This window comes from Protopterus annectens, chromosome 3.part1 (assembly GCF_019279795.1).
Source record: "Protopterus annectens isolate FY-2018-M chromosome 3.part1, PAN1.0, whole genome shotgun sequence".
In the NCBI taxonomy this organism is placed as follows: domain Eukaryota; kingdom Metazoa; phylum Chordata; order Ceratodontiformes; family Protopteridae; genus Protopterus; species Protopterus annectens.
In genome coordinates, this window is record NC_056732.1 from 605,612,451 (window position 1) to 605,639,838 (window position 27,388).

The window sequence follows — 27,388 nt, forward strand, 5'->3', positions numbered from 1 at the left end:
AAATCAAATTTCTTCCTTTTTACCTGTCAATATCGGGGTCCCTCAGGGCTCCATTCTTGGTCCACTTCTTTTCTTTTTATTCATTAATGATCTCCATGTAGCAATTCCTCAAGCCACCTGTATTCAATATGTAGATGACTCCACACTAATATGCTCAGCAGCCTCTTCAACTGAACTACATTCTCTTACTCAAAATGTTTTCAACGCTGTAGAAACATGGTTTACCAAATGTTGCCTCCTCCTTAATGCAAAAAAAATAAAACTCCTTCTCTTTACACCCACTACTAGGTCCACCCCCTTAGACTTCTCAGTCTCTTCAAATAATGGCACTGACTTTACCACCAAACTATTAGGAACAACCATTGACAATAATCTCACATTTGATCACCATATAAACAACACCATTAAAATAGTCAACAGAAAAATAGGATCATTATATAGAATAAAACCATTTTTAACCACAACAGCCAGAGCCAAGATCGCTCACTCCCATCTTATCTCAACCCTTCTGTATGCCTCACCTATATTTACCAACCTCAAGAAATCTAACCTCAACAAATTAGCAACTTCCTACAATAATATTGCCAGATTCGCTACTGGTAATCCCTTCAAAACTCACCACTGTTCTAATCTTAGGCAACTAGACTGGCTGGAATTTCAAAACCATCTGATAATCTCCCAACTCACAATGGCCCACAAAATATTTTACCAACCCAATAATACCCCTATACTCTCAAAACTCTTAATCCCATATAATAATCTGAACTCCTTACGTTCTTCTAACAAACTCCTTGCTAGCCTAGCAAAGTCTAATAATACAGCTGGTGACTCTCTGTTTACTAATACAGCAGGAAAAAACTGGAACCTGTTACCCAATGAACTAACACTAATTACATCCTTGCCACTCTTTAAACAAAAACTCAAAAACACCTCCAAATGCACTGGCTATGCCCTTGTAGTAACCCTAACAACCATCTTCACCCCTGTTTCTTCCTCTTCTAACCAAAGTTCCAAACATTTAAATACTTAATCTTGTATTATGACTGACACTATTTAAACTCTAATCAATTTATTGCTTATATCCTTGAACCTGTTGTGAACTATTGTACATAACTCTTACTGTATTAGCTTTCTTAAGCAATATTATGTTCACTGTTACTTTCCTTAATGTGTTCTGATCTCTGAAATGTAAAAACGTCCTGTTTTATTTGGTTATTATAACTGTTTTAGCTTTCTTAAGCAATATTATGTTCACTGTTACTTTTCTTAATGTGTTCTGATCTCTGAAATGTAAAAACTTCATGTTTTATCTGGTTTATTAATCCTGTATTTACCATGTAACAATATTTTTATACTTTTTATATTTTTGTTTATCTGTGTGGAGCTTTTCTCCCCGGGCCTCTTCTGAAAATGGATCTATATCTAGCTAGACTAGCCCGGTCAACAAATGTAAGATAAATAAAAATAAAAATAGGTATTCCATGGGAGAAGGCCAGAGGAGGGGGTTTAAGCTGAATTTGTCAGCCAGCAAATTTGCTATGTCCCTCTGCTCAGTTACAGCGGCACCAGTGACCACCAGTTCAGCACACTGATGTGTGCTGCCTTTGAGGTTTTGGACATCTTTTTAGAAGGCCTTGTAGTTGTCTTTAGCTTGTGAAGCTATCTTGACCTTGTAACTGGCCTTGGTGGACTTAATTAGTCCTCTTAGTTTCCTGTTTAATTACAGAGCTCCCATCATTATAGTAGTTGCTCTTTCTGATTTTAGCCATGAGTTTTTTTCCTTTTGTTAAATACCCTAATAAGATTAGGATTCCACCAGACTGGTTTATTTTTAAAGTTTGTATTGGGCTTAATTCTAGTAGGTATAGCAGCCTCTATACAGCCATTTACATGCTTGTACAAGGTCTCTGTGAACAATTTCCTATAGACTGCTGTGAAATCAGGGTTGGAGGGGCACTGAATATTGACAAAATTGCTTAATAGGATGTAGTTTGCTTTGTATTAGTTCCTAACTGCTACAGAGTTTTCTAGGGCAACTGAGTTGATTTACATTTAGAAGCACACAGCTTTGTGATCCAACCTCATCACTGAGGATGTAACATGGGGGGAATACCACTTCCAGTCTGTTTGAACCTACAGTGGCTATCTGCACTATCTGGTCAAGGGTATTTGAAGTTAAAAAAGTCCAGAAATCATTGTGCCTGCGAGTATGAAGCAGTATATGTTTCCAGTCTATAGAGGGATAGATAAAGTCTACCATGAATAGGGTATTTGGTTTAGTGGTGTGTGCCTTCAGTAGGTCTAGGTATGATCAATGGGATTCTAGTAACATAGAGGTTGACTTGTAACTTGCTAGGATAAGGTATGGGACTTTGATTATGATGATTTGCAAGTGGATAAGTTCCAGGGTATTGTCCTGTTTAATCAATGAAGAGTCATGCTTGCTGCTAATATAGATGGAGACTCTCTCACATTTTGTCCATACCGGTGCAGCTAATGGTCAAACTGTGTGGAAGGCACTGAAGCACTGTACTGCCGGAATACCTTCAGTGGATTTAAACCATGTCTTGGTAATGGCATAGATGTCTATATTCTCCTGAGTAAGGAGAGCTTGTAGGGTGTGGAGTGTCTTGTTTATGCTCCTAGAATTGAGCAGTAACACTTTTTAGGTTTCTTTGGGTTTTGTTTGTTATGTGGGTAGGTTTGTCAATTTGACATTGCCTAAAAAGGCTCTAAGGGGGTGGATAAAGTTTTAACAAACATTCAGAAGCCTAGGTAAGACAGGTGCAGACTATCCTTTGCAAAGGAACGTGGTCTGTTAACCATGTTCTCCCATGATAACAAATATTGAATCCCCTGAAAGACACCTGAAACTAACCAATTATTGAAGCCAATCATATTTTATTCATATTGTGGCATCATCCCTGGTGAAGTCAGGAATGCCAATGAATCCAGGAGACCAGACAGATGCTGAACAAAGATGCCAATGAACTGGCAAACTGTGCAACACTTAAGTTGTGCTGTTTACTTTGGGGTGCAATAAAATGTGAGTTTTTCTTGCTGGTTTAATGTCTACATAAACAAATTATGAGAGGACATATAAAGACAAGCACAAGTTGAAGAAGAAAAAGAAGATACAGTTCTATTATAATGCCACGAAGGAAGGTTAGAGGGTACAGTTAAAGCCCGAGACCAATAAGGACAATACATAAGAAGTTAGAAAGGAATCTAAAGGGAGAAACAAGAAAGCAGAAGGCAGTACTCTGCTAAATGTGAGGTACACAGAAGCACTGATCAATATCTCAAGTAGAAGAGTGAAACAGTGTAGAAGTGAGACATTTTAATTAAATCACTCTAGCAACATACAACGTAAGGGAGAAAAGGCAAGTCTGTGTAATAAAAAATATAATTATGTCAGAATTCCACTTACATTCAATTAAAGTCTTAATTCAAAGCAGTGCAGATTTAAATACATACAATGTCAAAAAGCATACCTTAAGTACAATTATAACATATACTTACCCTACCATTAGAAACCCCTGGTACAAAGGAACAGATGCAAAATAGAAAACTGAAGAAAATACAGCCTTAAAACAGGAAATGAAAAGTAAATATTAGAAAGCTGAATCAAAATTATCTCTACAAACTTTTTTTTTCAAATATCTCTGTTCATAAAGCAACACAAATGTTACATACCTCCATACAAGAGTGATTAAAGCATCGGTATTTTGAATGGTTTTCTGTTTTAATACTTTAATTATCGATATCATGATTCAATAATTGTGATGCCTACAGATATCACTAAAATGCATGTCTGATAGCACTACTGCTAATGAACGCTAAATGCTCCTGGTTTAAAAATGTTAAAATTAAAATATTCATTTCACAAATTTTTGAAGTAAAAAATTTAAGATGGCCAAACTGATTAAGTCTGTAATATATACACCACTGCCTTCTTTAAAAATGTATTTCCACAATATATATATACCAGAGCACCATCCATCCATCCACAACCCCTTTACTAATTTTTGCACATGGGGTCTGGGTGTCACTTCAACAGTGACAATCTAGAGCCAAAGTTTACACTGTCAGGTGACTAGCCCTGCCGCAGTACCAGAATACCCCCTAACCTGGAAATCACCTCACTCTTTCCTGCAACGGGTACACATAAACTTAATTTCTTTCATTTATAAGTTTCACAGCTGTTCTAACTGCACACTTTGCCAAACAATGGTACAGAACCACTTGGCTCTTTTTTGGCACAACAACTTAGGCAACAGAAAGTAGAATGGGTTGTTGCCAAACTAAGGAAGCCTATAACAAGAAAAATAACCACAGATCTTGTAGAGCTGTTAGAGATATTTTGGAAATTTTATCAAAATGTTTATAAAGCAGAGACGTGGGAAAAGCAAGAAAAAACAGAAATGGAAATATTTAAGGAAGATTTAAATACACAAAAATTAGTAGTAGATGAGACTCAATAACTAACAGTTAAGACAAGAGGAGATGAGATAAAAATTATGATGTGTAACCAATCTACAGGAAAGTCTCCAGGAACCAGAGTTGCCAGTTTTCCGACTGGCCAGGTAGGGACTAAAAAAAAAAAGGTCTTCCACGTCTTTAATGCAGAACATCAGAGTTCTGCATTAAACAGAAGTAGCTCTGTGTTTACTTTTTATTTGATTGGCCCGGGCCAATCAAAAATAAATAAACACAGACCTACTTCTGTTTAATGCGAAACATCGCAGTTCCGCATTAAACAGAAGTAGCTCTGTTTTGCGATATTTTGATTGGCCCGTATACCGGCATACGGGCCAATCAAAAATCGCTAAACATGGAGCTACTTCTGTTTAATACAGAACATCGCAGTTCCGCATTACACAGAAGTAGCTCTGTTTTGCGATGTTTTGATTGGCCCGTATACCGGTATACAGGCCAATCAAAAATCGCTAAACACGGATCTACTTCTGTTTAATGTGGAACTGCAATGTTCCGCATTAAACAGAAGTAGCTCTGTTTTGCAATGTTTTGATTGGCCCATATGCCGGTACACGGGCCAATCAAAACATCACAAAACAGAGCTACTTCTGTTTAATGCGGAACTGCGATGTTCCGCATTAAACAGAAGTAGCTCTGTTTTGCGATGTTTTGATTGGCCCGTATACCGGCATACGGGCCAATCAAAAATCGCTAAACACGGAGCTTCGTTTAATGCGGAACTTCCACATTAAACACAAGAAGCTCTGTGTTTAGCAATTTTTGATTGGCCTGTATGCCGGTGTACGGGCCAAACAAAAAAAAAAAAAACAAAGCGGAAGCTGCTCGGGATTTAAACCGGCAGGGTGGGACGCGGGATCAGGCTGCTGATCTCAGGACAGTCCCGCCCAAATAGGGACGTCTGGCAACCCTGCCAGGAACAGAGGGTATTCCGGTAGAAATTTGGAATTTAGGAGAGAAACAGATGATACAAATCTGAGTTTAGTGGTGTTACTAAGTTGATTTTTTTAAAAAGGGGGGAGGCACCAATATCCTGGAAAAAAAGCTGTGGTGGTTTTAATACCTAAAGATGGTAAAGTCCCATCTGATACAGCTTCATGTAGGCCCACTGCAATTCTAAACCACAATTATAAAGTGTTCATGTCTCTACTGGCTAAAAGAATGGCAAAGTGATGCCACAGATATGGACCAACGTGGTTTTGTGATGGGAAGGCAAACACTTAACATTAATATAGCAATGATCCAAAGAGAAGCAGAACTTAACAAATATTGCTGTTTTTGGTAGGCCTTGATGCAGAAAAAGCATTCAACAGGGTGAGCAGAGCAATGAAAACATTTGATTTGAATTTCCAGAAGGATACATGAGAAATCGGAGGCAAAAATCAAACTAGGAGGGTTCTTCTCCGGTAAGTTGTGTCTAAACAGAGGAACTAGGCAGCAGTTTACTCCTTCCCCTTTATTTGTATTATATTTAGAACCACTGGCAAAGAAACTAAGAGACTCAGAAATACAAGGATACAACTGGTATGGTGTTCAAAAATGTTGGCATTATTTGCAGATGATATTATTTTGTACCCGAAGAAACCAGGTAAGGATATGTCAGTCTTGTAGAAAATTCTAAGACAATTCCAATTTTTTTAGGATATAAAATTAATAAAGATAAAACAAAGGCTATAGCTATAAACTATGTACCAACATACAAATTCATCCAGTAATACCCATATTTATGGAGATATGATACAATGAAGTATTTAAGGGTATGGATTAAAAAGGATTTGGTTATGGCAGCTAAGGATATGTGGGAAGAGACTAAACAAAAGATAATACAAAAACTGAGAAACTGGAAACTCTTCTCTATGGATATGGATAGCAAGATACAAGCAGTAAAAATGTTTTAGTCCCTTTTGTTAGAACAGCTGCTTACACATTGCATCTCTATACATTCCCCTTCATTGCTAATGTATCTCTCTACTCTAATCTGTGCACAAACTGGTTACTAATCAGCAAGTCAGTGTGAAGACACACTCCCAACCTTAATAAACTTTGCTGTCTCTTCTCTCCTTCACTTTACAGGTAGTTTGAATTATTACTTACCCCCTCTGAGGCCTTCACTGATTGCTTCTCTGGTTTCTTTGCATTCCACCTGGCTTACACTCCTTGTGCTATCTCCCTCCCCCAATACAAAGTCTATATTAGAATCCTGCTGAGCATGGAGCCATCTTTAAATTTCTAGTCTCCCACCAGGACACAAGTGCTCTTCAGCAATTACATTCTGCTTGCCGGTAAGCAATTAGACCTCAAGAATTTGTTTAAAGTGTTCAGATTTGTAAAGTAATACTTACTTTTTCTCTTGTCTTGGTTGGCTCTGCCCCGCTCCTTTCGCCCTCGCTAATGCTCAGGCTCTCTCTGCTCCCCTGCCCTGCCCCCTATTCTCCCCACCCCCACTACCTCTACATTTATAGTAATCACAGCCACACCCACAGCTCACCATCACATCACCTCCACCAATCACAGCTTCTCAAGTCATATCACATTATACCATACCAACTTGCTCTACACAAAATACTGCCAATCACTCTCATTCCCACTAGGCATTTTTTACATCACCCACACTACTTCCCCATCCACATATAGTGCAACCCTATAATTCCTATTCAGACCCCCCACCTAGAAACAACTTAAACTTTATAACCATGACTATCACACAACTAGGTGTAGTCTGTCTTCTCATAATTCTTTACACCACCACAAGTTATCGCTCTAGCAATATCCCTAAACTTAGTAGCACGACACTACATTATGCACTCTCGTATACAGACACCACACATTATAATAATATCTGCCCACAGTTATTCAAGAACTACATAATGGACCAATTCAGAACTAAACACATATGCTCTCATTCCTACTCCAAAAAAACACAATACTTTCTCACACTCCTCACCAAACTCCAACATCTGTATAACCATTTTAACTCCAGGCTCACCATAAGTAGGGATATCCACCCCAACCCAGGCCCAAATCCATCCTGTCCAACACAAACTGCTCCAACACAAATGTCAGAACATAACACCCCCACTTTCTTCATCCCTGGGCAAATCAACAACATCAGCAAAACCAACCATCTTTTAATGCTGACTGCGGTGGTAGTGCTGCAGTAGCGTTGTCGCCTCACAGTTAGACGTTGCCCGTTCGATTCTCAGAGCATCTTCTGTATGGCGACATGCGTGAATGCGTGAATGGGCCTTCCTTCGTTGAAGGTTGTGCGTTAGGCCCGGCAAGCCAGCATGTAAAAATATACTGCCAATAATTAGCGGACCGGAGTTCCGCTGTGGTGACCCCTAACCGGGAAAAGCCGAAAGACACAAACAAACATTAATATTAGAAGTATCAAAAATAAAATACCTGAACTCCAGGCCACAATAGCACACTACTCTCCAGACATAGTTGCTTTAACAGAAACCTGGCTAAATAAAAACATAGCTAACTCAGACGTTCTCCCTACCGGCTACAATATCATTTAGACAAGACAGACCACTTCGTAAAGGGGGTGGAACTGCCTTACTGTACAAGTCCAACTTAACTGTCCATCAATTACCAAACTCCTACTCCTCCCTCAATAACTGGGACATACTTATCTCATAACTTCAACTTCACCCTAAAAAGGTCATCACCACAATTGTGATCTATATTCCACCTGGTAATACACCTGCTAGCCTTGAAGACTTCTTATCCTGGTGTTCTTCCACATACTCACAAGAAACCCTTATTCTGGGGGACTTCAACCTAGATTAGTTCACCTGTATATCAGAACCAACAAGTAATCTAATAAAGCTCCATGGCTACCAGCAGCTAGTCCAAATTCCAACTAGATGTGATAAAAAATCTAAAAGGGAATCCATCCTTGACTGGGTCCTAACTAACAACCCCACATTGTACCCTCACACAGGCAGTCTCCCAGACACCTTAAGTGACCACAACATAATATACTTTATACGTAGTAGAACAAGCATATGCAAAAGCACTAACTATATATCCACTAGAAACACAAAAAAATCTCTCCTGAGTTCCTCAACACTTTACTCTGTAACTGTGACTGGACCCCCCTAAAAACCCTCCCACTTGACCAGGCTGCAGCATATTTCAATAAAACATTTCTACAACACCTAGACACTGTTGCTCCATTGCGCAAAATCAAGGTTAGAACCTCTACAAACCCCTGGCTCAGTAAAGAAACCAAACAAATCCAGAGACACTGCCTGGCTTTACTATCAAAAAAACAAAGAAACACAAAGCCTAACTAAGTACCAAGAACTGCCCAACCATGCAAAAAAATGCATTAGGCTGGACAAAAAATGCTACTACACAACATTACAAACTAAATACCAACACAACCTGCAAAAATTTTGGAAAAATGTAAACCAGCTACTAAAATCCACCCAAAAGGCTACCCTCAAACCAATCACCCCTGACACTAAAGTTCCCATTGAAGCACAATTCAACTCCCACTTTGTGAACTCAATTCTATCCTTAGTATCACAGGACAGTTCCTTCCTCATTATTCCCCCCAACACAAATAACACTAATACAAGCTTTACCCTCAAAACAGTTTCCACCACTTCAATCAAAAGCATGCTCTCCAAACTAAAAACCTCATCAACAGCAGCTGACCTACTCCCCAGCTATTTCTTGAAACTCATAGCAGATGTTATTGCTATCCCAGTCTCCATTCTCATAAACAGATCAATTGTTGAAAACTATGTGCCCAAACTCTGGAAAATATCCTATGTTACACCCATACATAAAGGCGGGACCTCCACTGAACTTAATAACTACAGACCCATTGCTTTACTCTCCCCCCTGGCCAAAATCCTAGAAAAATGCATCCATACCCAGATGCTAAACTATCTCCTAGACAGCAACATGCTGTCACCTACTCAGCATGGTTTCAGACCTGCCCATAGTACCACTACAGCCTTCCTCTGCTTAACAGACACAGTAAACCATCTCAAAAATGAAGGCCTACAAGTGTCAACTCTTTTTTGGATATGTCCAAAGCATATGACACAGTCTCACACCAAATCCTGCTAAACAAACTAGACCAATATCATCTATCAAATTCCACTCTTACCTGATTCCAAAGCTACTTAACTGACAGGTACCAAGCTGTGAAATGGGAAAATTCTCTCTCTCTCTCCTCAGCTGCCCATAACTATAGGAGTCCCACAGTGTTCTATCTTAGGACCACTACTATTCACAGTCTTCACAAATGACCTCCATACCTACACACTGCATGCATCTATAATTTAATCTGTGCTGCACAAAACATTCCCACCCTCCTGCAAACAACTCAACTAGCATTCTCTGATGTTGAAAACTACCTTACCAAAGCCCAACTTATCCTCAATCCAAAGAAAACTCAGCTTATGATTATAACCAGTTCTAACAAAAACACTAACAGTCAATTCACTATCTACTCCACAAATGCTACTAGAATTGCTCCAGTGGCACAGGCTAAGCTATTGGGAATAACCATAGACTCCCACCTAAAATTTGATAGTCATCTCAACTTAACTATTAAAAAAGTACATGCCAAACTGGGGTCACTCTACTGTATCAAACTATTTCTTACCAACAACACAAGATCAGGCATTGCTCACTCCCAACGTCTATTCACCCTACTCTATGCATCTTCCATTCTGACTAATCTCAACAAAACTGAACTAAGGAAAATGGAAGCCTGCTATAACAGAATTGCCCGCTTTGCTGCAAATTGCTCATATAGAACTCATCACTGCACTGCTTTGAGACAGCTCCACTGGTTTGAACTGCCCAACCTCCTAACCTACAATCAGCTCTGCCTCTGTCATTCTATCTATTACCTCCCCAATAAGTGTCCTGCCCTCACAAACCTACTACAACATCACTCAGCCAAAAGGCCTCTTAGATCATCAAGCAAACTACTACTAGAAGTCACCAACAGCTACAATAGCTTTGGAGATGCACTGTACAGTAGTTCAGTGGCTAAAAAATGGAACTCTGTCCCCACTAGCATTCAAAACACATCATCCAAAGCCTCCTTTAAAGACCTCATCAGGCAACATCTCAAGCAAAGTTGGCAGTGCCATGATTGTTCCCCAGGCTAGTGAAAGCGGATAACATATACATACTAAATCTAGAGCACTTGATAATAGTTTTCGATCTTACTCACAAACACTGGCTAATCTACAATGTATGTACTGTACCTGTGTACTATGTATGTATTCTACCTATGTTCCAAATTTCAGCTGTACACCACAAATCTATTAATTACCTTTATTTTTAAAATTAATATTTTTTTGTTTGTTCTCTCCACTGTAACTGTTTATGTGCCACATACCAAAAACATGTCTCTTGTAATTTGTGTGTATACTGATCATGTCTTAATAACTAAATGTGTCTGTAATTTTTCTTTGTGGAGCTTTTCTCCCCGGGCCTCTGCTGAAAAAGGGTCTTTTCGGCTCAGTCAGACACCCCCGGTTAACAAATGTAAAATAAATAAATAAAATAAAAATTGCCTACCTTGTCTCAATCCTTATACATAGGTCAATCCAGGAATGTCACATTCCCTCTCTCTCTCTCTCTCTTTGGAAAAAAGTTGCATATTATCCCTCTGCACAAAGGGGAAAATTCAACAGGTGTTGCTAACTTTAGACCTTTATCAATTTTGCCTTCCTCTCCAAAATACTTGAAAAATGTACTCAAAAACAACTGCTAAACTATCTCCTCCAGGAAGAACTCCTATCCCCCATACAACATGGTTTCCTGTCCTTTTCATAGTACTAATACTGCACTTCTAACCTATATAGATATTGTCAATAAAGCCAGCGATAATAGCAAACTAGTCTCCTCCTTGTTTCTAGACTTGTCTAAAGCCTTCAACACTGTTTGTCACAACAAATCTCTACTTCAAATGTCCTCATTAGGTCTCTCTCAGCCCACTCTTTTATGATTCAAAAGCTAAGTATCCAATAGGTATCAGTCAGTAAAATGGCACTCCATGCTTTCTGCACACCTCCGTCACCATCAGTGCACCACAGGGCTCTGCCTTTGGTCCCGTCTTCTTTACCATTCGCACCAACACCCTCAACATATTCACACAACAGGCCTCCGTAATACAACATGCAGATGACTCCACACTCATTTGCACATCTGACAAGACACCACCAAAAAATTACTCAGGAAGCCTTAACAGCAACTGAAACTTTGCTTTGTAACTGACAACTCATGCTCAACCCTAAAAAAACAGTTACTTTTCCCCAAAATCTGTCTCCCATGGAAAAAAAATAATAAAGTCCTCTCTCTTGATAATACAATCACTTCTGATAGCAAATTATTAAGGATGATAGTGGATGATAATCAAACTCAACCTGCATATACAAAATTACATAAGAAAAACTCATACAAAATAGGGATGCTTTATAAAACCAAAAACGTTCTCACCGACACAACTAAAGCTACACTTGCCACTACTTATCTCCTTACCACACTTCTTCATGGTGCACCCATCCTTACTAACCTTCAGGCATCACAAAAATCAAAAGCAGAACAATACCATAACAAATATGCTAAATTTCCAGCAAATACCCCTTTCAGAACCCAGCACTAAAAAGCCTAACTGATTAGAACTATCCCATCAACTAACATATATACAGCTTCTTAGTACCTATAAAATTATCCAGAATCCATTTGCTTGGCCAGCACTAAATAACATTCTACTATGTTCTGTACTGGGAACTATGTTCCCAGTTGGTCATTACATTCTAATAACCAAAAACTCCTGCAGCCCACAAACGTATTAAATCTGCTGGGCATGGTTTGTACTCATACAATGTTGCTAAGGTTGGAACTTCATATCTGTAGCCATCAGGTTAATACCTTCCCTCCCATCTTTCAAAACCCTTCCTAAAGACTACCTAGTCAAAAGCTAGCTCTGTTCTTGCTCAACACTATATCCCTAAATGTGAACAAATACCTATTCATACCTTATATCTCCTTAGTCCCCCTTCTTCACTCACTTCCTTACATCTATCAATTTCTCTCCTCTGGCTTTCTCTGTAAATATATAATAAGCTTTCTTTTCCCTCACTCCATATTGCTATTCCTGTTTGTATTATACTAACTTACCTTTAATTTCTTTATAAACTGACTAAAATGTCTCTATTAAATCACTGTCACATAACTTCTCGATTCTTAACCAGTGCTTTCTTATTATGTCTAATTTGATATAATTATCTAAACTGTATTTGTTTTTGTATTCTTTTTTAAGACTGTAAAATTATTGTTCTTAAAATGTTTTGTAATACTTTGGAGCTTTTCTCTCCAGGACTCCAGTGAAAATGTGTTCTTACCCAGTTTGATTTTTCTAGTAATCAAATATCACTAAATAGATTAATAGTTTTGTACACAGGTCAGGCCATTTTTTATCAACCATAGAAGTTGTGGACTGTAATTAATAAAAGAATGAATGATTTTATTTGGAAGGGGAAGAGTCAAGTGGTTAAAATGATCCTCCCAACAGAACAAAGAAGTTTATGATTACCTGATTTGAAGGTATACGTTAGAGCTACACAGTTAAGACTCTTGTACATAAGACAAGCAGAAAGCTACTATTCAAAGTAAAAAGGGATGATGATAAAGTAGACGTAAGAGGAAATTCAAGAAATAAGGAAATAATAGGATTTTGGATGCAGATCCTTAAGGAGATTAACAACAGTCATCCAGAATATTATATTCATAAAGTAGCAGAAAGTATTGTAAGAAATAAGACAACACAGGAACAGAGAAAGAAGATTCTGCCAATACGGGTGACTGCATGAGAATAGACAAGATGGGTCTGGAATTTACTGGAGGAAGCTGGCAAAGGAACCAAGGTATTGGGAACAAATAATTAGAGAAGGAAAAGTAACAGAATGGGAGGAGGCCAGGAAGACAATTGGATTTCATGCTAGTGATCAATTCCCCTATCAGAGACTGATATCAGAATATAGACAAAGAGAAATGGAGAGGGGAATCCTAGATGACAGATCTGCACTTTTTGAGTTTTTAATTGAATCTAGAACAGAAGCTGCTGTTTAAAAAGGATAATTAGCAGGGCATATAAAATATTGCATGACAACTACAGGAATCAAACAGAAGAGGTCAGAAATGATTGGCACTAGAGATTAGATATGCAATTCACAAAGAAATAATGGGAGGACATATACATGGTTCCCAAATATGCAACAAAGTCTAGAAAAGTTAAGAGTTTTGCAAGGAAATGTTTGTATAGATACTTTTTATACCCTAAGCGGACTCCAAAGAATTGTTCCTGAAGTAGATGGCAGATGTTGCAGGTATGACAGGGAGGAAAGAGGTAACTGGGAAAATATGTTTTGGAAGAGTAATGAGTTGGCAGATTTTAAACATTTCCTACAGAGTACTCTGTCAGGAATACTGGTTGAGCAAATATGTGTAACTAAGGAAATCATTTTCTTCAAGTTGGGATGTAGGATCTCAATTGCCTAGACACAGTAAGTAAGGCCTTTTTGGTAGACAACAAAAAAGCAATTACTAGAAAATGGAAATCAAAATCTAAAGCAACTATACTTGTAGTACTGAAAATTGTAATACAAATAAAAGAGCAGGAAATGGGATCTTAAAAAAGGTAGGAGTAAATTACATAGAAAATGGAAACTGTGGGAACAATATAAGGCGAAAAATGTTTTAGTGAAGGAATGAGGTTTAAGAGAAGACAGGAATGTAATAATAGATGTAATGCTGCTTAGATTACATCACACGTATTGTTATATATCCTATAATGTTTGCAAATGTGAACTTATTAATATGGGTTGATTACATTTATACAAATGTAAGTTTGTCTATCTCACAAGTTATAATTCAATAAATTTGTTAAAAAAAGAACCACCTGGATCTTAGTATAGTTTTTTGGGCTACTGCAAAGACTTCTAAAAGTAATGTGCTGACACAAATCTTACTACAAAAGAATGATCACATGAAAATTACATTTGTGTAAAAACTTACCAGAATAGTGGATGTCCTACTGATTACTGTTACAGCATTCCAATACTTGTGGGTTTTCCTGCCAGTGTTAACCTGGCATCCATCCTGCATACCAGAGCCAAAAGCCTTCTTAATGCACTTACAGCTAGTGTATGACCATGACCCCCATGGGCATGGAAGTACCTAAGCAGAAATATGGGTATGAGAGCCTCAGATTATCTAGCCACAGGAGGAAACTGGAGTATTCCAAAAAAAAAATCAATTAGGGAAGGTAACTGTCGACCTCAGTCCACATAACATAGGAATACAGAAAGGATAGGGGAAGTAGAGCCTGAGGAATGGAGAAAAAGTGTTTTGGTACCGATTTTTAAGAATAAGGGTGATGTGCAGAGCTGTAGTAAGCACAGAGGGATTAAACTGATCAGTCACAGCATGAAGTTATGGGAATGAGTAGTGGAAGCTAGGTTAAGAAGGGAGGTGATGATTAGTGATCAGCAGTATGGTTTCATGCCAGGAAAGAGCACTACAGATGCGATGTTTGCTCTGAGAGTGTTGATGGAAAAGTACAGAGAAGGTCAGAAGGAGCTGCATTGTATCTTTGTGGATTTAGAGAAAGCATATGACAGGGTGCCTAGAGAGGAACTGTGGTATTGTATGAGGAAGTCGGGAGTGTCAGAGAAGTATGTAAGAGTGGTACAGGATATGTACGAGGGTAGTGTGACAGCGGTGAGGTCTGCAGTGGGAGTGACAAATGCATTTAAGGTGGAGGTGGGATTACATCAAGGATCAGCTCTGAGCCCTTTCTTATTTGCAATGGTGATGGACAGGTTGACAGACGAGATCAGACAGGAGTCCCCGTGGACTATGATGTTTGCAGATGACATTGTGATCTGTGGTGAGAGTAGGGAACAGGTGGAGGGGACCCTGGAGAGGTGGAGATACGCTCTAAAGAGAATAGGAATGAAGGTCAGCAGGACTAAGACAGAATATATGTGTCTGAATGAGAAGAAGGATAGAGGAATGGTGAGGATGCAGGGAGTAGAGGTGGTGAAAGTGAATACGTTTAAGTACTTGGGATCAACAGTTCAGAGTAATGGTGAGTGTGGAAGAGAGGTGAAGAAGAGAGTACAGGCAGGATGGAGTGGGTGGAGAAGAGTGTTAGGAGTGATTTGTGACAGACGAGTACCAGTAAGAGTGAAAGGGAAGGTCTACAAGAGGGTAGTGAGACCAGCTAAGTTATATGGGTTGGAGACAGTGGCAATGACAAAAAGGCAGGTGTCAGAGCTTGACGTGGCAGAGTTGAGGATGTTAAGATTTGCACTGGGTGTGACGAGGATGGACAGAATTAGGAATAAGTATATTAGAGGATCAGCCCAGGTTGGAAGGTTTGGAGACAAAGCCAGAGAGGCAAGATTACGTTGGTTTGGACATGTGCTGAGGAGGGATGCAGAGTATATTGGGAAAAATATGCTAAGGAGGAAGCTGCCAGGTAACAGGATAAGAGGAAGGCCTAAGTTAAGGTTTATGGATGTGGTGAGAGAGGATATGCAGGTGGTTGTTGTGACACAGCAAGATGCAGAGGACAGGAGGAAATGGAAACAGTTGATCTGCTGTGGCGACCCCTAACGGGAGCAGCCAAAAGAAGAAGAGGGGGAAGTAGGGAGGGAAGCAATATTGCGACAGTGATCAGTAGGACATCTATTGTTATTGTAAGTTTTTTACAAAACTGTACTATGCCCTTCCTTATATCACCTGCTGCAATATTCCTATACTTGTGGGTGATTCCCAGAACTAATTAATATTGAGTGGTGGGACTGGAGATAGGAATGCTGTCTAAAAGTAATAGCAGGACAGATCAAGTTAAGGTGGTCGTAGATCTAGAAAATGCATCTATTCTGTAACACTTATTGAAAGTGTATACTGAAGTCCAACTGGCAACCTCAAGGATAGTTCTTGAATTAATGCCTTTGAAGAAGGGCACTAGTAGAGAAGGCTGCTCTAGTGGACTGCGTCTTCACTCTTGTCGGCAGGGTTTTACAGTGAAATAGTCTGTTTGGAAACAGGCTTCTCAAATTATGTACTTGAAAGGAAACAAAGCGTTGGTCAGTCTTTCTGAATTGTTTTGTTTTGCCCAGGTAGAATCTTACTTGCCTATGTAAATTCAGGGAGTAAAGAGTTTCTCGCCTCTGTTTTGTGGGTTAGGGAAAAAGGTTGGCAAACGGACATACTGGTTCAGTGATGCCTCGTCTACCACTTTGGGCATAAAAGAGGGTTAGCCCTTAAAGGAAATCTGTCTTTATGGAAGATAAGGATGGGTGGGATTACAATCAGGGCTTATAACTCACAGACTCTTCTGGCAGAGGTAAAAGAGACTAGTAAGACTTTTTCCCAAGTACAGAATTTCAGTGAAGCTGAAGCTGCTGGTTCAAAGGGGGCAAATAAAATTTTTCCAAAACAATGTTCAGATCCTAAGGAGGCTGTATAGCCTTCCTACGAGGATTCATGTGGAGGACACCTTTTAAAAAGTGTTTGACTTCAATTCTGGAATTCAGGGATGGGTTTAAAGCCAGGCCAGCAGACAAGGCAGGCAAGTGGGCTTTGGTGAAGAAACAGGCCAGACCACATTTGAGTAACTTACACATGTATGAAAGAATATTAAGTATACCCACCTGATAGGGGTACTCATTCTTCTTGTGACACCATAGTGAAAATCTTTTCCACTTGATGATGTAAGATTTTGTATTGGTAGTTTTCTCGCCTCCAGGAGTACCTGAAGTATGTTCTCTAAAACTTGGTGCCTGAAAGAAATTAAGATTCTATCACCCAGGGAGTCAGGCTGAGAATACAAAGGCTGGGGTGAATCAGAGAGCACTTGTTTTGTGTGAACAACTCCACTTTGTGGGGTAACTTGAAATGACTGCCTCTGGTCAAATGGAGTAAAAGGGGGAATCAGTGAAGCGTTGGGCAAAATGGCGTAACTAGCAAGACTCTGCTCTTGTCCCTCAGAAGAACCTTTGGGATCAGAGGGAAGGGGAGGAGCATAAAGGAACTTCTGAACTCCAGTTGAAAGAGGTTTACTATCATAATTTGGAAACGTACTTGTTCGAGTAGTGGTAAGTCGAAAGTACACTTTCAAAGAGGCTGCAAATTGAAACTTACCATACCGAAGCTTGAATATCAATGTCAGGACGGCACATGCAGGTCAATGGGCACATTTTCAAACTGGCAAATATCGAACACTCGACATTAACATGGTTCGAGATGGGGGATGAAAAACGTTTTCATTTTCGCTACTTAAGTTCGATGACATGATGACTTGACCGAGTGCGTCTCCAGGTTATGACAGTAAACTGTTGAAAGACATGGCATCTGTACTCCAGGCCTGGTGACAAGGGGTCCCAGAGCAGAAGAATGAGTTGTTTGTTCTTGCTGGAGGCAAAAAGATTTACCTAAGATGTACCCCACTTGTAAACTGCATCCAGAAAGACCACTTTATCTAAAATCCATTCATGGGGGTCTTCTCTGGATCTGCTGAGGATGAGTCTGAAGGAACATTGTCCTCTGAAGGTATGTAAACTGACGGTAGGAACAGGTTTCTTTTTATGGCCATATCCTACTCCTTCACAGCTAGCTTAGCTGGTAGGACTTGGTGCCCCTGTTTGCCAATGTATCACTGGATTGCTGCTCATCAGCAAGATTTGGTAACTGAGAAGCCACATCTTGTGGATGCCTCCAATCAGGCCAAAAGAAAGAGGCCAAGACCAACACTGTTCAAGATGCAATCATACCTGCAGAAACAGTTGCTTCTGACAAAACTGTGGGAAAAGTATAAAACTTTGGAGAAAGCAGAGTAATTGTGGCTGCACACCAAACAGAAGAGAAGGAAGTTTAGGCAGACAGGTGTGAGATTCAAGCTGCTGAATCAATTTTTCTTTATATTTTTTTTTTTTTTCCTGGAGGATCAAAGAAAATTTTTAATAAAGAACAGCCTAAGGTCAAAATAAAACAGTTTAACCAACAAAGCATTAGCCAGCAAACAGAAGGGTACTCTGCTTTTTATTCTTCTGACAATGATACAGCCCACATAGAAATATTTGCCTGTAAAACCTGAAAATCTTTTCCATTGAGTGTAAAAAAAAAAAAGGAGTTGACTACAAGACTAAGGAATACCTTGGACTTGAACAGAGACTGGAGCTGGAAGATGGAGAAGATCAAGAAGCCCAACAACACTGCAAAATTAGTGAATAAATAGGAGACTAAAATCACCAATCTCATTTGATATATTAACAGATGTGCAAAATGTGGTTTGCAAGAAATGACTGAGAAAGACTGACATTTTGTTAACTGTATTAAACTGGTGTCTGAACTGTAAAGCTTACACCTCACTTTATGTCATTAATGTTTAGAAGGGCATTGAATGGAAAAAAGTAACCATGCACAAAACAATTTTCTTCTTACTGATATTTCTATAAAATGTGTGGAGAAATGACTGCTCTAGTTTGCAATCATCTGCGTACTGGAGTCAGCCAGAGGTCTTTGACATTAGCTTTGACCTCCAAGAAGTAGATGCCAAAGAGGAATGGAACAAGCACAGAACCCTGAGGTACTCCACTGGTGACCAGCCTTCTTTGTGGAGATGACTTCATTGATCCTAATCTCTTGGACTGTATCCATGAGACAGTTAACTATCCAGCATGTCATAAAAGGCATTATGCTTTGTTCCATAAGTTAGCTGACAATGCTTGAGTGGGGTATTGTATCAAATGCTTTAGCCAGATCTAGGTAGGCAGTATGCACCGCTTTCCCTTCATCCATTGTCTTAGTGATTTTTCAAAGAATTTCACCAGGCTCAATATGCATAACCTTCCTTTGACAAACCTAAACTGGGATGTAGCCACTGTCTGGAGGTCTCCTATGTTCTTGTTGATAAACAAGACTAGGACTAATGGGTCTATAATTTCCAAGACAAGCTGAAGGTCCTCCCTTAAGAAGGGGATGACCACCCCCACGCTTCCATTCTCATGGCACAAAGACTACAGTTAAATGGTGACTCCAGGGGTCCAGATAAGCCATATGTTAGACTATTCAGGAGGCATTCCAAGGTGCCACTGGGGTACACTGAGGCTGTGCTCTTGGCTTTAGTGAGTACATCCAGTAGATGTTCCCTAGTTATAGCTGGAAGTGTTGTGTTTGAGGGTATTTCTTGGGGAAAGATTGGTGGTGAGAGGTGAGGTAAAGTTGGAAATGAATAACTAACAAGTTCACTATATCGCCAGGCTCAGCGAATGTGGTGGTGATGATAAAAGGTACTGCCAGCTATGCCAGGAGACATACGGCAATGGCTGTGTAACATATGCCAGCACAGCTAGCTGGAATATAGTACAGGATTATATGTTATTTGGATATCAAACTGATTTGTACAGATGCTTGTGTCAAAAATATATCAAGAGTGTGCCTTGCTGGAAAGAAATGTACATGCATTATTGTAACTGTTTAAATGTATAGACTGTAACAGAGGATACTGGAAGAGAAAAGGTTAATCTCAATCCACCTGACTTTGAGAAATACAAAGCTGGGCCATAAAGATGTTATCTCACAGTTTTGAATGCAACCAGAGACAAAAGGTTTGTACTAGGAAGCTTCCTGCATTGTCACTGGGGTGAACTAATTGCTACTCTGAAATGGTGGAAGTTTGAAATTGTATTATGACTTCCAGAAGCTGCAGCAGATCTTAGCAAGGCTGTGTGTGTGTATTATTGACACCTACTTGATAAATCCTGACAGCTTCTAGTGTTAGTAATAGTGTGGGAAACAGGGTCAGATGACAAGTTGTGATGTCATTCCATAAACTATTCCAAAAATGATATTCAAATATTATATCGAGAAGTCTCTCAGTCAAACCTGGCATTCTGTTTCTTGGAACCTGACACAGAAGGATCCCTCGCCTACCTCATCTTGCCTTGCTCTAGTAAGTAATTAGGGAATAATAACTCTCTAGATCAGTCAGGAAAATATAGTGAGTTTAGTTAAGTATTGTTTTTTTTTTTGTAACTGTGTGAATCTTTCCAGCTGTGTTATGTTTAAAATTTCCTGCAACTGAAACTCTGGTGCTTACTGTAAATAGACATTTAGTAATTTCATGTTATTTTATTAATTATTAAATATATTTAAACTTTTCATCATGACTGGTCCTTTTTGAAAACATTTAAGTTTTGAGAGTATTAGTATGTATTTATTTGGTGATAACTGTGGCCACTCCTGAAAGCCTGGCTGTTTGGTCAACATTACCATTTGTATTAATATTAATTTCACTCAGTATAACTAAACACCCTTGCAAGAGCCTTATAGTAACTGACTGTTGGCAGTGAATCTACCTTATAGTCTGGGCAAGGTTGGTAGAGCAGGTAATCTGTGCCAGCCTTTCCCAGGGGAGGGGGGTTAAAATAAAATCTCAAAGAGTGCGTGCCTCAGCACTGATTTCACAGAGACGGTGCTGGAGGATTTGACTTGGACACTCGGCTGAGGACCTAACTCTGCAACTGTGTCAGTGGGAAGCCTTACTGGGGACCTGGCGAGAGATAGAGAGAGAAACCCAGACCCTGGGCTGACTGTGTTCCCTGTGTGCTCCTAAGGGAAATTGTGCTTGATGAAGAGAGATCTCCATCTGGAAATACTGAGTGTATCCATTTGCATTCCAAGTGAACTACCTTCTCCAGTGTCAGAGGCAAGGATTTAAACTCCTTGATTACTGGCCCAGAGTGTGGACATGACAGTGGCACTATTAACCACCAGTTTATCACACTGCTGGGTGCTGACCTTGATATTTCTGACATAACTAAAGAAGGCATTATAGTTATCTTTTGCCTGGGAGGCTATCTTAACCTCCAAATTGTCTGACCTAATTAACCCTCTTACTTGTCTATTTAGTTTGATGAAAAAGTTTTTATCTTAATGGGAATTATCTTTTCTGATTTTTGGCAGACTTTTTTTTCCTTTTGTTGTATATCCTGTTTAATTTGGAATGATACCAGGTAGTTTATTTCTGGGGCTAGTTCTGGGCTTACTTCTTGTAGGCCTCTATGCAGCCATTGGCATGGTTGTACAGTTTCTGAGAGAAAGTCTGCATAGGCTGCTGTGTTCTCTGGGTTTGGAGGGGCAATGAATTTTGACAAATTATCACTTAATAAAAGATAGTTTATCTTGGAACAGTTCCTAACTACTACTGGGTTGAATGAGGTTATTGAGTTGATTTTGATTTCAAATGAGACATCTTTACAGTCAGATCTTATAAGAGAGGATTAGACATGGGGGGGCAGTGTTCTGCCATATTTGTGAGTACAAGGTCCAGTATTATGAAGCCTGTAGTGGAGTTATTCTCTATTTGGTCAATGGTGTTTGTATTTACAAAGTCCACAAATCTCTGTGACTATAGATTTGAGGCTATGCAGGATTCCCAGTCTATAGAGGGGAAATTAAAGGCTCCAATGAGAAGGGTGTTAGGTTGGACAGTAAGTGTCTCCAGTAGGTCCAAATATGCATTGTGAGTTTCTTGGGACACAGATGGTGACCTACAGTTGGTTGGGATATGGTACGGAATTTTGTCTATGGTGATTTGCATGTGGAGGAACTGCAGCATGTCATCCAGTCTGACAAACCTACAGGTATGCTTCTTATTAAAGTATATCGAGTCACCTCCACCTTTAGTCCTTGTCTGTGCAGCTACTGGTGTAAAGGCATGGAAGTCATTGAAACTTTGCACTGTTGGGGTACTCTCTGATATTTTAAACCATGTAAACACTAGGCAATCAGTCTGCAGACTATTATAACCTGAGCTAGTAGCTGTAGGTTAGAATCAAACTATGTACCTTGCATTTGTGAGGTGAAGACCTTGACCATTATGGCAATCTTTTGTGTGAAATTAACAAAAAGTATTTCATGCATCTGCAAGGTCAATAGTTATCCCCATAACCTACTTGGAGACTAGAAGTCTCCAGGTGCAAGCAATTAACCACACAAGGTCTGAACATTGCCTGTTGAGTGAGTTGTACAAGGTTGTACATCTAAAAGTACACTGTCAAGCAGTTCAGTGAAAAATAAAAAAAGTCTGAAACTGTGGGAAGTCAATAAGTTACAGAAGCAGTTGCCTTCTCAGCAGATTCAGTACTTTAATGCATTCAGTACATGTATACTGCATGAAAAATGCTACCATGGTTTGTTTTTCTTCTTCTATTAATGTAGGTATACCTATGTCACTGTATTAATAAGATTTAACAGAGACATTTAAAATAAAAAAGTGTAGGGCACACATGGCAATTTTGCAGGAGACACATCTGGACAGAAATGGGCATATGAATTTGATGAAGGATTTCACGGTGGACTTTCAGTAGAATACCAGGGACAGAGGATAAGGAACATAACACCGATTGCTAGATGTGCATCAATAGTAACAGAAGACAAAAAAGACAACAATGGTAGAACTGTGGTAGTAAGGGATTACTGACAAAAGAGGGTTATACTAGCATGCACTAAAATTCCACCAAAAACTGCTATTACAGAGCATTACAGGATTTTGGAAAAAATAAGTTTTTGGCAGGGAATATTATTTATGTGGGGACTAGAACCTCATATGTAATAATGGATATGTAGTGGGGGGAAATATACTAAATGAGGGTAGATTTATGAAAAGTAAATGAAAATGTTTGGCATGGATGATGTGAATTCAGTATTAGTAATCCAAACAGAATTTTACATATTATCTACAAAGTAAAATAAGTGGGCTAACCTTGACAGACATTTTCAAAGGAACATGTATATTTAACTGAAAGCTTTGAAACACATCCAGTAACTATTGTATATAATGCATCAATAGAATTTAAGATGAAGATGCAGGGTAATGACGCAAAAATGAGACACTGGTGCTTTCTTACTTAAATATTAAAGAGAAATGGGTAGTTGAATGACTTGAGAGTTATTAGGGAAGATGGAAATTCATTCAGAATGGTGAGTGGGATAAAATGAAAACTGGAGTTTAATAACATGGTGGAAATAAGACACAGAGAGAGAATGAGGAAATTAATAGGAATTTAGAGGGATTGACAAAGGTTAAGATACTGAAGAATAAGGAGAATATTACAGAAGAAGGGCAACTGCAAAGTGCTAAAGTGAAAATAAGGGAGTCTTTGGATATAGCAAGGTTGCTGTTAAATGACTACTTTTTGATAATTCTAAAGCACTAAAACTTTTAGTATAATTATGCAGTAAAAAGGTTGTTGCTAAACTCAGTCTATAACAGGAAAAATAACTAGAAATCCTATAGAAATATTACAGATAGTTTGAACATTTTATGAAAATTTGTATAAAGCAGCGGAATGTGAAAACCAAAAGAAGGCACAAATGGAAACATTTACACAAGACTTAATTATGACAAGGTAAAAGATAGATGTGGCTCAGCAATTAGTACTTAAGATACAACGAGATGAGACAAACATAGTGATGTATAATCAACCAACATGGAAATCTCCAGGAACAAATGGTATACGTGTGGAAGTCTGGAAGCTTAGAGGGAAGAAACTGATACAAATCAGGTTTTGTTCAACAATATTTTAAAAGGTGGGAAGTATCAACATTTTAGAAGAAAGCTGTAGTGACTGTATTACTCAAAGAGGGTAAACAGCCTCAGACCCAGATTCATACAGACTCAATGCAATGTTAATACTATGATTACCAAGTGCTTATGTCTGTACTAGCTAAGAGAAAGGCAAAGGAGCTGACAAAATTGATAGATATGCATAAATATATTTTTTGTGGATAGAAGCCAAGATTTGATAACATTAATAGAACAATGAGGATTCAAAGGAAGCAGAACATAAGAAAACATGGATCTTGATACACAGAAGGTATTTAATAAAGTAAATTTGGGTTTTCTGAGTAGGGTAATGGTAACATTTGTGTTCCTTGATACAATAATTAATAAGATGGATTAATTGAAGGCTTTAAAGCAAGAATTAAGCTGAAACACTTCCTCTCAAATATGCTGAGTCTGAACAGAGAAACTAATTAGGGGTGTCATCTCTCCCTTTTATTTGCTTTATAGTTAGAGCTACTGCCAAAGAAAAAAGGATCTCACAAATTTGGGGATATAACTGGTACGGTAATCAAGAAACATTAGCTTTATTCGCAGATGATATTATTTTGTACTTGATACATCCAGAAAAGGGCACTTTGGTGCTCTGGAACATTCCGAGACAATGTCATGCTTTTTCAGAATATAAATTAAATAAAGATAAAACAAAGGCTCTAGCGATAAACTATGTGCCCACACATGGACTGGTTCAGTAATACTCATATTTATGGGGACATGATAAGATGAAGTAGTTAGATGTATGACTTAAAAAGAACTCCATTATGGCAGCTTACAATATGTGAGAACAGACAAAACACAAGATAAAACAAAAATTGACAAGCTGGAAACTCCTGATTGTTACACCTATATTGAAATATCAAAAAACATAAGTGTCAGGATGAATTTATCTCTAGTAGAATTATTTTAGACATTACAACTGACAAAATGGATTTCTGTAGTTCAGACCAGAAAAGTTTACAACAAACCGCAGAAAGTTACAAATAAGCTTAGAGTACTGCTTTGTTCTGAAACAAAGGAGTAACCTTGGTCTGTTCTCTCTATTCCATGATAACTGTGTAAATGAAGACATGCATTTGTCTAAGCTTTCTATCAGTAAAGTTACACGTACTGCTATCTATTCCAAAAATAAATGTTTTGACAAACTGCTTCCAATACCTTAGTGGTTTTACACTAATGACAAATGGTGATAAGAAGAGGAGCATACTTCTTAACACTGAATATGGATATGGATGGTATAATATAAGTAGTGAAAATGTTTCTATTCTCTTCAGTTTTATGTACAAGTCAGGCAAATGTTATCAATTACAGGGTAATTTGTGAACCTTAACTAACAACGAGTTGAAAGAATTTAAGAGGTGAAGATGGCAAGAGTTAAGTGGGATAAGTTGCTTCTCCCTACAGAACAAGATGGAATATGATTGCCTGATTTAATGGGATACTTTACAGCTACTTAGTTAAGGCTTATATACAAGACACAAGCAGGGGCTTATAACTCAAAGTAGAACAAGATGATGATGAAATGGAGGTGGGTTCAAGAAGTAAGAAGACAGAGACAGATAGAGAGTAGGATTTTGGATGAAGGCCCTTAAAGAGAATAACAGCAATCATACACAATATTATATGCAGAAAGTATGACAAGAACCAAGCCAACACAAGAATGGAAAGGAAATATTACCAATAATAACTGCAACTAGGGATACAGAAAATAGGCAAGGAGGGGGCTACAATTTACTTCAGAAAATTAGCAAATGTACCAAGGTACTGGGAACAAATAACTAGACAGGATAGCTAATAGCATGGGATGAGGTGAACCAGAAGTCTGGACTGTAGGTTACAGACTGCCTTCTCTACCAAGGATTGATAAGAGAGTATACTCAAAGAGAAAAGTACAGGTGAGTGCTAAGTGAAAGACCAACTCTGGCAGAGGTTTTGAACCTAGAAGAGAAATTATTAAGCATGGATAATTGGCATATCATATAAAATATTGTACGATAAATATAATAATCAGTCAGAGGTTGTTAGAAAAGATTGACAACAGAGAGAAATGAGAAGCAATATACAAAATAATAAGAATCATAATCATAATACACATCACTCCCACGTATTCAGAGTCCAGAAGGTTTGGATTTTAGCTTGGAAGTGTTTGCATGGGTATTTTCATACCCCAAGCAGGCTTCATAGAATGTGTCCATAGGTAAACAGCAAATACTGAAGGTGTGATGGAAAAGGAAGGAGTAATTAGGACCATGTTTTGGGAAATTTAAGGAGTGGACAGATTCTAAAAACTCACTATTGAGTAGTTCATAAGAAATGTTGAGGGAGCAAATGTTTGTAACTATGGAAATGGTTCTTTTGAGATGGGATATATGATCTGAATTGCTCAGACATAATAAAGCCTAATGTTATTGTCTACCAAAAAATCAGTTACTAGAAAATTTAAAAAATGCAAACCAACTGTAACTGAACTATTGAATATTATAAAGGATAAAAAAGAACTGGCGATGGGATCTTTAGAAAAGGGAAGGAGCAAACTACATAGGTTTAAATGGAATTTGTAGAAAGCAGGAAATAAGCAACTTATGTAAAGCTGGAGTGGATGATAACTGTTAAAAAGAAAACATGTATAATTTATTTTATTTATTTATTTATTTATCATTTGTTGACCGGGAATGTCCGACTAGGTTCCACAGAGCCTGTTTTCAGCGGAGGCCCGGGGAGAAATTCTCCAGATGCATGTCTTTGGAATGTGGGAGGAAACCGGAGTACCCGGAGGAAACCCACGCGAACACAGGGAGAACATGCAAACTCCACACAGAAGGCACCCCAGCCGAGAATCGAACCGGAGAACCTCTTGCTGTGAGGTGACAATGTTAACCACTGCACCACTGTGCACAGAAATGAAAAGTATTTGCAATGTTTTTTTTCTTTTCCTTTCTATTATGTTATGTGTACCTATGGCACTGTTTAAAACATAAGAATTTAATAAAGGTGTTTAAAAGAAATCTCCCATAACACTTAAATATCATTTTCTATATTTTGCTATAGTTTCTGCATCAAGTTTCCAAGTATAATGTTTTTCTTGATAGTCCTTGTTTTCATTTTCAATAACTGCTTTTCCTTTTAGGGTCTTCCCATTCATTCAAGGATATAAAAGTTATGGTAATGAATATACATTAGCTTCATTCAGGATGATGATATTTTGTACTT

General features: G+C 38.5%; 1 protein-coding gene across 2 annotated transcripts in view; it reads right to left on the reverse strand.

Moving 5' to 3' along the window:
- Window positions 1-27,388, reverse strand: part of ATP9B (ATPase phospholipid transporting 9B (putative)) — a 4,837,291-nt gene that overhangs the window by 334,664 nt on the left and 4,475,239 nt on the right. For both annotated transcript variants that reach the window (XM_044066988.1, XM_044066990.1), the window contains exon 25: window positions 3,523-3,587. In XM_044066988.1, coding sequence (XP_043922923.1) covers window positions 3,523-3,587 — 65 coding nt within the window. The remainder of the gene's footprint in view (window positions 1-3,522; window positions 3,588-27,388) is intronic.